The following is a 14,164-nucleotide window of genomic DNA, read 5'->3' as shown; positions in this document are numbered from 1 at the left end:
ACATGTGGACATGCTACATAATTTTGGGTGCATCTAGAATACAATAGTCAATTACCAAAAGCCACCGTGATCGCATTATCAAATAATGAAGCGTCGTAACTGGGACTGGTTTAACGTAGCTCGGTATTTCGGTGTAGAAGTTGGTTGCAGATAACAAAGTGAGGACGGATGATGAAATATCGATCACATAATTTTGTAAGGGGGCCTGCAGTTTGTCGCTTTGCAACCGGACAAAATTAAAAGTTTCTAGCACAGAGTTTTTACCGACTGCGGAAGTATAATTTCCATTACACGGTATTGTTGCTGTAGTGCCTTGTTATTTCGTACTTATTAGATTAGTTAACTTTCAGTCATTGATTGTGTGCAAATATAGAGCTCTACAGCTAGATGACTTCGATGGGTGGTGGGAAAGACACTTCCGTATTTGAAATAGTTTTAACAGGTTTCATTTGTCCGAGCTGGAACAATTCTCTTGTTAGGAATCGTAAATAATCACCTGCGCTTCTCCTGACAGCATAACCAACCATATTCTTTTATTTCTTAGGCGAAGTTTGCTTTAGAGTCACCTTAATTAAAGGAAATAATGAACTATCTTGCAACCTACCGGTAGAGTGAGAGCTTCCTCGTCATCTGTGGGATTCGGTAGTTCCAAACATGGAACAGACATGTTGTTTGGAACCAGGTGAAGGAAGAAATAGAGTCTTATGTGTGACTGGAAACGACACACAGTTTAATAACGGAATACGTAAATAAATAGATGAAAACCATTTACTGAAATGACATGTCCCTAAGGTGCTTTTTGGCAGTAAAATTTTCTGTTGTGAAAAATAAGAACCGGTCTCTCTCCCTTAGGACTACAAAGCCACGTTTCAAAAATTCTACTCAGTATTACTAAAGATACATTACGAGTAAAAGGTAAGATTGCCCAAATTTTAGGAGAAAATCATTTTTGGATTTAAGAAGGAAATAGGAACCCGGGAACTATCATGCCATTACGAATGATTTTTGAAAGTAGAGCTGAGATGAACAGGAAGACGTATATGTGCCGCATTCATTGGTCCAGGTAATCTTCTTGATGTAGTGGATTGGAAGATACTGCTTGAACAACTGAATAACTTGGAATGAATTGGAGAGATAGAAGGTTAATCCTTAACCCATACAAAAATCAGAGTACAGAAATAGATGCAATGGCATTAAGGAGGAGGCTAGAATAAGAAGAGATGTACGATAGGGCTATGCTATCTCTCGCTATTCATTTTATTTATATATAGGATGTGCGATATTAATAATGGAAAGCGGTACCATGGGGATCAAAGTTGGCGACGAACAAATGCATTGTTCTCGATTTTCTGACGTATCCACAAAAAGTTCGGTCTGGTGCCTTCGACAACCACAAACTGAAAAAACGAGATTAAGATAATGGTGAAAAATAAATCGAACAGACTATTAAAAGCAAATGCTAATATAAGAAATAGAATGCAAATTCAACATTCCTTGGCCAGTACTTAAATGCTGCTCCTCAGTCTTGTATCCATACCAGGTAGGATTATAGAGGAAACAGAAAAGATCGAGAAGGGGAGCAGCGCATTTCGTTACAGGTTCATTTAGTAAGAGCGAGAAGCCACGGAGATGCTCAGTTAATTCCAGTGGTAGACTCCGCACGAGAGCCGTTCTGAATCGCAGTATGGTTCAATGTAAAAATTCCGAGAGCGTACGTTCCTAGAAGAGTCAATCAATGCATTGCTTCCTCCTGTGTACATCTCGCGAGAAGAACATGAAAATAAAATTAGAGAGATTCGACCTTGACGGAGGCCTAAAAGCAATCGTTCTTCCGCGAACATTACTCAACTAGAAGAAGAAAAGGGCGAGGTAACTCTGGTACACAAATACCTTCCTTCACACACCATAAGGTGGCTTGTCGAGCGTAGATTTAGATGTAAATAAAGTCTGATACTTGGGAACTACAATACCAGATGGCAACTGAAGTACTCTGAAGCGCCAAAAACACTGGTATAGGCATGTATATTCAATTACAGAGATATGTAGACTGGCAGAATACGGCGCTGCGGTCGGCAGCGCCTATATAAGACAAAAAGTGTCTGGCGCAGTTGTTAGATCGGCTACTGCTGCTACAATGGCCGGTTATCAAGATTTAAGTGAGTTTCAACGCGGTGTTATAGTCGGCGCGCGAGCGACGGGACACAGCATCTCCGACGTAGTGATGAAGCGGGGATTTTCCCGTACAACCAGGAATCCAGTAAAACATCAAATTTGCCTGCGGCCGGAAAAAAAGATCCTGCAAGAATGGGGCCAAGGACGACTGAAGATAATCGTTCAACGTGACCGAAATGCAACCCTTCCGTAAATTGCTGCAGATTTCATTTCTGGGCCATCAAAAAGTGTCAGCGCGTGAACCATTCAACGAAGCATAATCGATATTGGCTTTCGGAAGCGAAGGCCCACTCGTGTACGTACCCTTGATGGTTCTACCACACAAAGCTTTACGCCTCGCCTTGGCCTGTCAACACCGACATTGGACTGTTGATGACTGGAAACATGTCTGGTCGGACGAATCTCGTTTCAAATTGTTTCGAGCGAATGGACGTGTACGGGTACGGAGACAACCTCATGAATCCATTGGAGCCGGCCGCTGTGGCCGAGCGGTTCTAGGTGCTTCAGTCCGGAACCACGAGGCTGTTATGGTCGCAGGTTCGAATCCTGCCACTAGAATGGATGTGTGTGACTGATGAACTCAGATGTTAAGTCCCATAGTGCTTAGAGCCATTTAGAATCCACTGACCCTACATGTCAACAGGGGATTGTGCAAGCTGGTGGAGGCTCTATAATGGTATGGGGCGTGTGCAGCTGGAGTGATATGGGACACCTGGTACGTCTAGATACGACTCTGACAGGTGACACGTAGGCAAGCATCTTGTCTGTTCACATGCGTCCATTCATGTCCATTGTGGATTCCGACGGACTTGGACAATTCCAGCAGAACAATGCGACACCCCACACGTCCAGAATTGCTACAGCGTGGCTCCAGGAACACTCTTCTGAGTTTTAACACTTCCGATGACCACCAAACTCCCCAGACATCAACATATCTGGCAAATTTCATGTTTTACTGGATTCCTGCTTGCACGGGAAAATTCCCACTCATCGCTGCGTCGGAGATGCTGTGTTGCATTGATCGTGCGCCGACGTTCAAACTCACTTAAATCTTGATAACCTTCCATTATAGCAGCAGTAGCAGATCTAACAACTGCGCCACACACTTGTTGTCCTATAAAGGCGTTGCCAACCGCAGCTCAGTATAGTGCCTGTTTACAAATTTGGGATACCCTGCAACGTGCTGTTCAGAAGAGATGTGTACGCCCTCGTGCTCTTACGGATTTATGGAAGCCTTGCAGGATTCATGGTGTCAGTTCCCTCCAGCAAAAATTCAGACATTAGTCTAGTCATTACCACGTCGTGTTGCTGCACTTCTGTGTGTTCGGGTGGGCCCTACACGATATTAGGCAGATGTGCCTGTTTCTTCAGTGTATAATGAATATTAAAAGAAGAACTACAGTGTCCAAAGAAGTCTTCCGAAATATGAATAATTTCTTAATGTACAAGTACCTTAATATAGAAACAAGGAATTCATCAAGACATTTACTTGGAATATTTTATGCAGAGACCGTAGAGTTTGAACTCTGGACAAACAGGAAAAGAAAAATATAGAATAAATAGAAATGTGGATTTAGAGAAGCATCAGGAACACATCCCAGATCGAAAAAAAGTTGTGAATACATCCAAAAGCAACTGAAAGAGAAAAGGGTATTGATTAATTAGATACAGAGAAAACAATTATCCGGACACCTAAACCGAGGTATTGGGTAGGTATATACGAGTAAGTTCGTAGCGTTTTTCCGTAAGTTTAATAAACACAACAGGCACACATAAAAGACATTTCAGTCATCAATGATATTTTGTGCTTCACTATCTACAACAGTCATCCAAAGCTGGGGTAACTTTTCAATTATGCGGACGTGGAAGCCACGTGGTTTTGAGGCGAAGAACTCGTCGAGCCGTGTTCGGGGCACATTTTAATCTGGAGAGGAAGTTCCTGGAAGGTTGTGCGATAGAGAGCGGAAAAGGAGAAATCCGAGGGCGCAAGATCAGGTGAATAAGGAGGGCGCTGAATGACTTTCCAGCCCAATTCCTGTAGAGATTTCTTTATCATTCTAGCAGAATGCAAGCGGACGTTATCATGGACTAGCATCACTTCACGCAACGTTCCTGGTCGTTGTTCTTGGACTACGTCTACAAGACGACTCAGTTGCTGACAATAAATGTCAGCAGCGATGGTTACACTTCGGGGAAGCAATTCGTAGTACACCACACCGTCGCTGTTCCACGAGATGCGTAGCTTTACGTTTTATGGATGCACACAGTTCTTTGCACGGACAGTTGCTGCTTTGTTTGGGCTTAGCCGTTACTTTCTTTTCCTTATGGTAGTATAAAGGCAACATTTATTGTCACCAGTAACGATGCAGGATAGGAATGGTCGGTATTGTTGAAGAGCCAACTGATGATGAGGAAGCAGAGATGCACATATGGCCACTTGCCGATTTTTATGATTTTGGCTTAGAGCATGCGGTACTCATAATCCCGATTTTTGAAAGTTCCTCATTGTATAAAAATGTCTCACGATGGTGGAATGACCACAGTTCATCACACTTGCCAGTTGTTGAGTATACTGTCAAGGATCATTGTGAATATTGCGTTTAGACCATCTTCATCAAACCTCGATGGTCTTTCCGTAAGTGGAGAGACACTAATATCAAAACTATTCTCCTAAAAACGAGAAAATCAGTTTCTTGCAGTGTTCTGTCGACTGGCATTACCGCCACATACCGCGCAAATGTTTCTGGCTGCTTCCGCTGCTGTCAACCCTATCAACTCAGAACTACGAAGAATAAGTCCGCAGCTCGTGGTTTTGCGGTCGCGTTCTCGCTTTCCAAGCACGGGGCCCGGGTTAGATTCCCGGCTGGATCAGGGATTTTCATCTACCTCGAGATGACTGGGTGTTTGTGCTGTCCTCATCATTTCATCGTCCATCATTCATGAAAGTGGCGAGATTGGACTGAGCAAAGGTTGGGAATTTGTACGGGCGCTCATGACCACGCAGTTGAGCGTTGAGCGCCCCGTAAGCCAAACATCATCATCTTCCGATTTCTCCACATGGCACTCCATTTTCTAGCGTACACAGCTCTACTCGCTACTTCGAAATGAAAAAATGACAATGGGTAAACTGAAACAGCAACAGTGAACCAGAAATAAAAGTGGCAGTCGATCAATGAACCTATTTCAAACGGAATACCAACATACAGGAAAAAAACATATCAACTTATGCACCAACTTAGTAACATTTTAATAAGAAGACTTTTTATAGAGAAAAATACCGGGGGAAAAATCAAGAGGCAGGCTCAGAACACCCGTATTATAGAGCTTTATCAGCTGAATGAAATGCAGTAACTAAAACTAAATGGTAAGGGTGGTGAGAGACAGAGAAATATGGCTACGTCAACAGGGCGTTGCCTTAAGTCCGGTGACGATCTTTCTCTACACGAGTGACGTTTACAACATTCTCTTTGCTGTTTATGCGTGTCTTACATGTCAGAACTTTGTTTCTGTGCGTCCCTTTTAAGCGACTATTGTCGGCGGCGAAACTGACCGTGACAGAGTAGGCGGCCATGTTGCCCCAGTCGAGCATGCAGACGTAGGCGTCGCGGTCGAAGCTGGGCTTGTTGAAGCCGAGCAGCGGCGGGCAGCAGAGCATGGCGGCGGACACCCAGGTGAAGACCATCCAGCAGCGGCAGTGCGTGTGCTTCTGCACGGTGTCGTAGCGCAGCGGCCGCTGCACGGCCAGGTAGCGGTCCACGCTCATCCACATGAAGGTGAAGACGCTGACGCTCCACAGCGTCACCTCCACGTAGCCCACCAGCCGGCACACCAGGTCGCCGTACACCCACTGCTGCACCATGGCCGCGTACACCGACAGCGGCACCACCAGCAGCCCCAGCAGCAGGTCAGCCACCGCCAGCGACAGCAGGTAGATGTTGATCACCTCCGCTGGGCCTGCGGAACACACGGTACAGCTCAGTCTACACTCGTCTGGATGGAGAGGGGAAAGCGAACTCAAATTTCACAGGTTGATAGGGCTATGTGAATTCGCAGGTTCAGAGGCTATGTAACGTCATGTGTTGAGAGGGTATCTGTTTACGATACCGTGACCGAGGGCTGGAACGGATGAAGTCGCCAGAAGTCGGTCGAATTCCGGCAAAGAGTATGTTGTGGCGTCTGGTGTTAAATTTGACGACCTTAGAATACAGTAGCTCAGTGTACACATTACATTAGCCATTACGAAGTGACTGTCGAGCCGTGACAAGCAAGAACAATAAGAACGTCTATGGTGACAGCACTGTGCACGCGAAGTATAAAAATGTTCCTTCCGCGCTCTATCTCTCCACTGTGTGTCTACGTGTTGGAGTTCAGTAGACGGAACTTCCCTCTTGCCAGTCGTCCTTGATATCCTGAATTCTGGCAATGGGTCAGAGTTAATATCCGAGCTGGTCCACACCTGTTGTATCGAACACGTGAGTACCTCGATATCGTGCAGAATATTCCTTGCAACACTTGCTGTATATGTGGGAGTGTTGTCCTGCTGAATGGTTCAAAATGGTTCAAATGGCTCTGAGCACTATGGGACTTAACTTCTGAGGTCATCAGTCCCCCAGAACTTTGAACTACTTAAACCTAACTAACCTAAGGACATCACACACATCCATACCCGAGGAGGGATTCGAACCTGCGGCCGTAGCGGTAGCGCGGTTCCAGACTGAAGCGCCTAGAACACCTCGGGCACCGCGGCCGTCCCTGCTGTATGGTGGTACCAGGATATTATCTGATGTGAAATAGTCCAGAAGGACCCCGCATGTTTGTGATGCACTAAATGGGTCTTCTGGGTCTTTAGTCGATTTGTTGATGCCATTTTATCTTCGGTATTCCGGCGACCGAGCTAGCTGTCTTCTTCAAGTGTTAAGAGATGTTTTATTATGGGTTCTCGCTGCCTGGACTCATATCAGATTGGGTGTAATGCTGCTATTTATAGCGAGTTTGTCTCCCGGGCCCCTTTATGACTGTTTGATGCTTTTTTTTCAGAGTCGCATTACGGACGCAATCCACCCAGCAAATACCTTTAACAACACATCTTGGAAACGAATCGAATCAATAGATCCACTTGAACATCTCTACAGACTCCCTTAATCAATCATACGGTTGTGCAGTGCCTGTATTGTTTCGAATTACGATACAAAGTTCCTTTGTTCATGCATGGGTGTCCGAAGGAACTTTGCATCGTAATTTGGAATAATACAGGCCTGAATTACCGTATTTATCCGCCGACATCGCGCAAGTAACTTTCAAGTTAAATGTCTCACCTGAACAGGAATATACGTAATGGATGTGCGAGTACAGGTTGTAGACACATGGTTAACGACATATGAAAGTTTGAAATGCCAAATGTTAAGGCGACTGGTCGCGATAATCGGGAAATCCGGGTCCGAGTCCAGGTCCGGCATACAGTTCCGTTGCAGTCATTCCATTCTACAGCCGATGGATGTCCATCATTCGCAATTGGGAATACGTTTAACGTATTAACCAGTCAGGCAGAGAAAACCTGTGGGATCACATCGTGATGTGCTGTTGCGCCATCAGAGTCCCGTGAATCGCCACCAGGACAATTTGAATTCATAGCCTTTGGCTCCCCACTCAGTGTCGTAAGGACCACAGTAATCAGTCTCTCCACTTTAGAGCCACTATACAGAGAGACTATGATCATCCTAGGTAGCGCAAAACCGAGATATATCTCTGAAAATGACACATCACTCGTCAGAAGCGCATAATTCTCGAATAGGACGCCATTTCAAAGACAGGCGTGGTGCTAACGGCAGCCTGCTCATTGGATAATGACTCAACTGTTAGTGTCCTGTCAATGGCTCCAGCAGGTAGTGTGAATTTCAGTGAGAACGTTACTTTCTGCCGAACGGCAGTTGCAGATATGAAGGAGTTACATTGCCCTTGGGGCACGATATGGAAATCCTTCCCAGGTGTGGTCAGACTTTTTCTATCATAAATTTTGCTAAACGTGTAGTTTCCCTCGTACTCTCGTTCCATATAACATTGGGCTTCCATCGCATGCAAAGGCCTCTCCTACTAAGACATTGCATAATTAGACCATCTAGCGACATGAAACCTGAAACGGTGCTCCTTTCACACCCTGCCGAGTCCTGTTAATGGTTAACAGTGTCTCCCGCGAACACACAGCATTTTCTGTGGCCCTTCTCAGTGTATACACTACTGGCCACTAAAATTGCTACACCACGAAGATGTGCTACAGACGCGAAATTTAACCGACAGGTGTAAGATGCTGTGATATGCAAATTATAAGCTTTTCAGAGCATTCACACAAGGTTGGTGACGGTGGCGACAGCTACAACGTGCTGATATGAGGAAAGTTTCCAACCGATTTCTCATACAGAAACAGCAGTTGACCGGCCTTTCCTGATGAAATGTTGTTGTGATGCCTCGTGTAAGGAGGAGAAATGCGTACCATCACGTTTCCGACTTTGATAAAGGTCGGATAGGATAGAAACCGACCTGTCTCACGCCGGTCTGAACTCAGATCATGTAAGAATTTAAAGGTCGAACAGACTGTAGCCTATCGCGACTGCGGTTTATGGTATCGCGACATTGCTGCTCGTGTTGGTCGAGATCCAATGGCTGTTGGCCGAATATGGAATCGGTGGGTTCAAGAGGGTAATACGGAAAGCCGTGCCGGATCCCAAAGGCCTCGTATCACTAGCTGTCGAGATGACAGACATCTTAACCGCATGGCTGTAACGGATCGAGCAGCCACGTCTGGATCCGTGAGTCAACAGATGGGGACGTTTGCAAGAACAATTCGACGACGTTCGCAGCAGCATGGGCTGTCAGCTCGGAGACCATGGCTGCGATTACCCTAGAGGCTGCATCACAGTCAGGAGCGCCTGCGATGGTGTACTCAACGACGAACCTGGGTGCACAAACGGCTAAACGTCTCTTTTTCGGATGAATCCAGGTTCTGTTTGCAGCATCATGATGGTCGCATCCGTGTTTGGCGACATCGCGGTGAACGCACATTGGAAGCGTGTATTCGTCATCGCCATACCGGCGTGTCACCCGGCGTGATGGTATGGGGTGCCATTGGTTACACGTCTCGGTCACCTCTTGTTCGCATTGACGGCACTTTGAACAGTGGACGTTACATTTCAGTTGTGTTACGACCCGTGGCTCTACCCTTCATTCAACCCCTGCGAAACCCTTCATTTCAGCAGGGTAATGCACGACTGCACGTTGCAGGTCCTGTACGGGCCTTTCTGGATACAGAAAATGTTCGACTACTGCCCTGGCCAGCACATTCTCCAGATCTCTCACCAATTGAAAACGTCTGGTCAATGGTGGCCGAGCAACTGGATCGTCACAATACGCCAGTCACTTCTCGTGATGAACTGTGGTATCGTGTTGAAGCTGCATGGGCAGCTGTACCTGTACACGCCATCCAAGCTCTGTTTGACTCAATGCCCAGGCGTATCAGGGCCGTTATTGCGGTCAGAGTTGGTTGTTCGGGGTACTGATTTCTCAGGATCTATGCACTCAAATTGCGTGAAAATGTAATCACATGTCAGTTCTAGCATAATATATTTGTCCAACGAATACCCGTTTCTCATCTTCATTTCTTCTTGGTGTAGCAATTTTAATGGGCAGGAGAGTAATAACCATCAGGCACATTGTACGCCAGTTACATACCCTGTCGGATCTAATAACACGACACATGAGGCAATATGATAACACGAGAAATGTGATAGCCATTCTAGGCGTCGCAAATGATTGCAAATATGATCATTGATCCTCTATCTAGGCATTCGTCCTAGGTGCTTTTGTTCCGTGAGTGCATGCATTTGGCAGACAAGCTGCAGAAGATGCCGCAGACCCGCATACTGACCCTACTCGATCGCTCAAAAATGCTCTGAACAGTGTAAAACTAAACAGACTCGGAGAACATATGAAAATATGTGTCGTCACAAGACGTCATTCAGTTGCAGCAATTTGAAATGACGTGCGAACAGTTGCGCTTGCGGCAGAGCGTCTCCATGGGGACGCTGCCACCGAGAGCGTAGCTGGAGCGAGTCAACGTACGAGACCAGCTGGACGCATCGGAAGGAACTGGGAGTCCGACCGAGAGAGTAACAAGAGAGCGAACCCTGGAGAACCGGCGAGCAGCCGGAAAGGACGGTTTCGACCGGGCGTCTGGGTAGCCGCAGTCTAGTTGGCGCCCGATAAGAAGTATGTGCTATCCGGGCAGTCTGTTCCCGACGGTTCCTTGTAAACATGAATTTTGGCAGCGCCTTGAGCTGTGTGAATGTGTCGTCATACAACGCGTCCCTTATTTCAGGTGCAAGTTGTTAACTGTCTCTCTCTTATACAACCGATATCGTGCTAATAGGAAAGAGCAGACAGCGCTATTGGTGTGTACAAATGTTCTTAGTCTGTGCAAGAGTGACTTACTATTATTGTAAGGTTGTTTAGTATTATTATAATAGATTATCCCTGATTCTCAATATTTGCAGTATAATCATTTGGGTCAGATGTGCAGTAGTACTTAGTAAACCAATGCGTCGTAGTACTGCAACTTTTTTCCAAAGTGATTCATGCATATCCAAATAAAGCAAACCTTTGGCGTATTTTGGTTCCTTTAGTATAGTGTTGCAATTACCTCTCTGATTTCTTCAGAAATGAGAGAACTACAAACGTTGCATATTCTTGTTAACGATGTACTTGGAAATTTTCTCTCATCCTGTTGTAATTTTGAATTGTAACAAAATTCCTGCCGGCCGCTGTGGCCGAGCGGTTGTAAGCGCTTCAGTCTGGAACCGCGGATCTGCTACGGTCGCGGATTCGAGTCCTGCCTCAGGCATAGATGTGTGTGATGTCCTTAGGTTAGTTAGGTTCAAGTAGTTCTAAGTCTAGGGGACTGATGACCTCAGATGTTAAGTCCCATAGTGCTTAGAGCCATTTGAACCATTTTGAACAAAATTCCTTATGCTTTGTTATATTTCTGATTACTTGGTACTGTGTTATTTGGGAGAGACTGTGGGTACTATTTTTCTGAGAAAACTTCAATATCGATGTAGTCATTGAAATGAAATGAAATGCCTCCAGTCGGGTAGACCGGTCGCCTGGTGCAAGTCTTTTTTAGTTGACGCCACTTCGGCGACTTGCGTATCGATGAGTGCCTGACCGGAGAAAATCTCCGCCCCAGCCGGTAATCGAACCCAGGCCCCTTTGCATGGCATTCCGCCGCGCTGACCACTCAGCTATCGAGGCGGACTATGTTGTCACTTTTATGGTAAGACTGTATTTGGTGCTCTGGTCCGAGTGCAGTCAATTCATTTTTGAATATGGTATGTGTTTCTAAATTGTTCTCATTCCGTGGGTTGGCCCAGCGTAATTTTATTGTTCAAAAAATGTTCAAATGTGTGTGAAATCGTATAGGATTTAACTTCTGAGGTCATGAGTCCCTAAGCTTACACACTACTTAACCTAAATTATCCTAAGGACAAACACACACACCCATGCCCGAGGGAGGACTCGAGCCTCCGCCGGGACCAGCCGCACAGTCTACGACTGCAGCGCATGAGACCGCTCGGCTAATCCCGCGCGGCCGTAATTTTATTATGTTATTTGTTTTTGATACCTTTAGGGCCAGTTAACTGGTTTGGATTTTAATTAATTGCAATGGATCTTGCATTTTTTCTACCTGGTCTTGGATTTTAATTAATTATAATGGTTCTTGCGTTTTGCTTTAATTGAGAGGGCATTTGGCTGTTACTGAATATCTGTTGTTATTCACACACTTGTTGTTGGATCTTATAGCATTGCTCTTATACGTTTTTTAAGATTGATTTGATATAAAACCTTTTCAATGTTGTTGAATAAATTTTTATAGCTCACTGCCCAAAACTGTCATACCACTTCCTGTTAACAAGACTGGAGTGTGATGTGTGTGCTGAAACATAGTTGCTTGCCATAATCAGCGTCTTTGCAACACAGACACTAAAATATGATCTTTTGCTTTGGTTGGAACTACTCTCTGCTAGGACATACTCGCATTCTCTTTTACTTAGGCGTGCCAAAAAATGATTTTCAGAAAAATGCTTTACCGAATGACTGTTTACTGAATAATACTTTCAGTTTTCAACTGATTATTCGTTGTAATCAGACTTCCAGACAGGTCAAAATAATTTCATGGTCTGATCAAAACGGTTCATATGGCTCTGAGCACTATGGGACTTAACATCTGAGGTCATCAGTCCCCTAGAACTTAGTACTACTTAAACCTAACTAACCTAAGGACATCACACACATCCATGCCCGAGGCAGGAATCGAACCTGCGAGCGTAGCAGTCACGCGGTTCCGGACAGAAGCGCCTAGAACCGCTCGGCCACCGCGGCCGGCTTGATGGTCTGAGAACCGAACACCCTCCACTCCATTCCATGGTATGCTTATGTCATTTAGCGTAATGTGCAGTACTTTGTAATATCCTGTAGTGCGTTTTATCAGCTTTGAGACTTAACATTACGTCGATAACTTTCTTACGTTGTCGCAGTTACATAAGAAATCTTACCAAAGACCATATCTGGATGCTCTACAAACCAAATATGGTTCCACAAGGTACTAAATGTCATTGATTCTGATTTGAAATGAAGTTATTTGCGTGTGAAGGAAATTATACGCATATTTATGTGAAGGGTTAATGAGGGAAGTCGTTCTTCTCGGTAAGCTATTCTTTTCTATTTTCAGATAAACACTTATTTCGTCCCCTTGGGGCATTTTCAGGCTACCTCTTTTACTTGATTCACAGTGAAGAATCGTAACCATATAACATTATATAGTATTCCGCTAGTCTGTGTGGGGGAAATAATATCTGAAGACGTCCTCAATAGTGGTTTCTCATAGCCATGGTATTTATGGGAACATTTATCTCAGACGTGAAGTCAGTATGTAAAAGAGAATAAAATGCGATCTTTATGTAGGATTTACCACTGTGCCAACGTACAACAAATTACAATACATTAGCGTAACATTTACAATGGAAATATATATGGGGTGTTCAATGTCTTAAAATGAAATACAGTGCTGTTAAATTCGTTGACATGCACTCCACTTGATTTCAAGACCTTGGCCAGACTACGAGGTGCTGTAAAGGGTGAAATTCGGTTTATCCTAGAGCCAGAACTTTAGGCGCATGCGGTAATTACGCAGCTTAAACAACAGTATCACATTCCTAGGCTTGTTTACCGGAATTTTCCCAACTAGAGAATACCGAACGTGGAAGCATAGGAAGTAGTAGCCTTTAAAAGGAAGAACTATGTTACATAACAACCCCGAGGATCGCAGCATCGACCTTACTATTTAAGTAACGCATCTTCTGACATATCTCCGTTGGTAAAAAAGCATGTGTGTCAAGCGTTCTTTGCGTTTGCATATTAGAAAACTATAAACAGTTCTTAGTGTTAGGAGTAAATGGAGCCTTTATTCATTTAATAAAGTAGTATGTATGCTAGGAGTGAAACCAGAACAAGAAAAATTTTTCCAAAGAGGGTGCTGAGGTAATGTAACATGTTTGTTAATCCCAGCTGCACCTCACGTAAACTTCCGGAGCATGTGCTGGTTATGCCAGCTGGGTTGGCCGAGCGGTTCTAGGCGCATCAGTCTGTAACCGCGAGATCGCTACGGTCGCAGGTTCGAATCGTGCCTCGGGCATGGATGTGTGTGATGTCCTTAGGTTAGTTAGGTTTAAGTAGTTCTAAGTTCTAGGGAACTGATGACCTCAGATGTTAAGTCCCATAGTGCTCAGAGCCATTTGAACCATATGCTGGTTATTTAAGAAAATAAAATATTTCTGGAATGAATTTTACTCATCTCTTTCACTTGCGCTAAATGGGTGGCAAGAAAAACCAACTGCCAGCACTTTCAAACGGACGGGCAATGAATGCGTTCCTCTATAAGTTTCAG

The 14,164-nt window shown here is 44.8% G+C and overlaps 1 protein-coding gene across 1 annotated transcript in view; it reads right to left on the bottom strand.

The window, feature by feature from the left end:
* The window catches only part of LOC126259808 (G-protein coupled receptor 52-like), a 173,658-nt gene that overhangs the window by 24,005 nt on the left and 135,489 nt on the right, over positions 1-14,164 (bottom strand). The window contains exon 2 of the mRNA XM_049956838.1: positions 5,723-6,126. Coding sequence (XP_049812795.1) covers positions 5,723-6,126 — 404 coding nt within the window. The remainder of the gene's footprint in view (positions 1-5,722; positions 6,127-14,164) is intronic.

This window comes from Schistocerca nitens, chromosome 5 (assembly GCF_023898315.1).
Source record: "Schistocerca nitens isolate TAMUIC-IGC-003100 chromosome 5, iqSchNite1.1, whole genome shotgun sequence".
NCBI lineage: Eukaryota > Metazoa > Arthropoda > Insecta > Orthoptera > Acrididae > Schistocerca > Schistocerca nitens.
The sequence above is the reverse complement of the archived record's forward strand: the minus strand, read 5'-3'. Positions and strand labels throughout refer to the sequence as shown.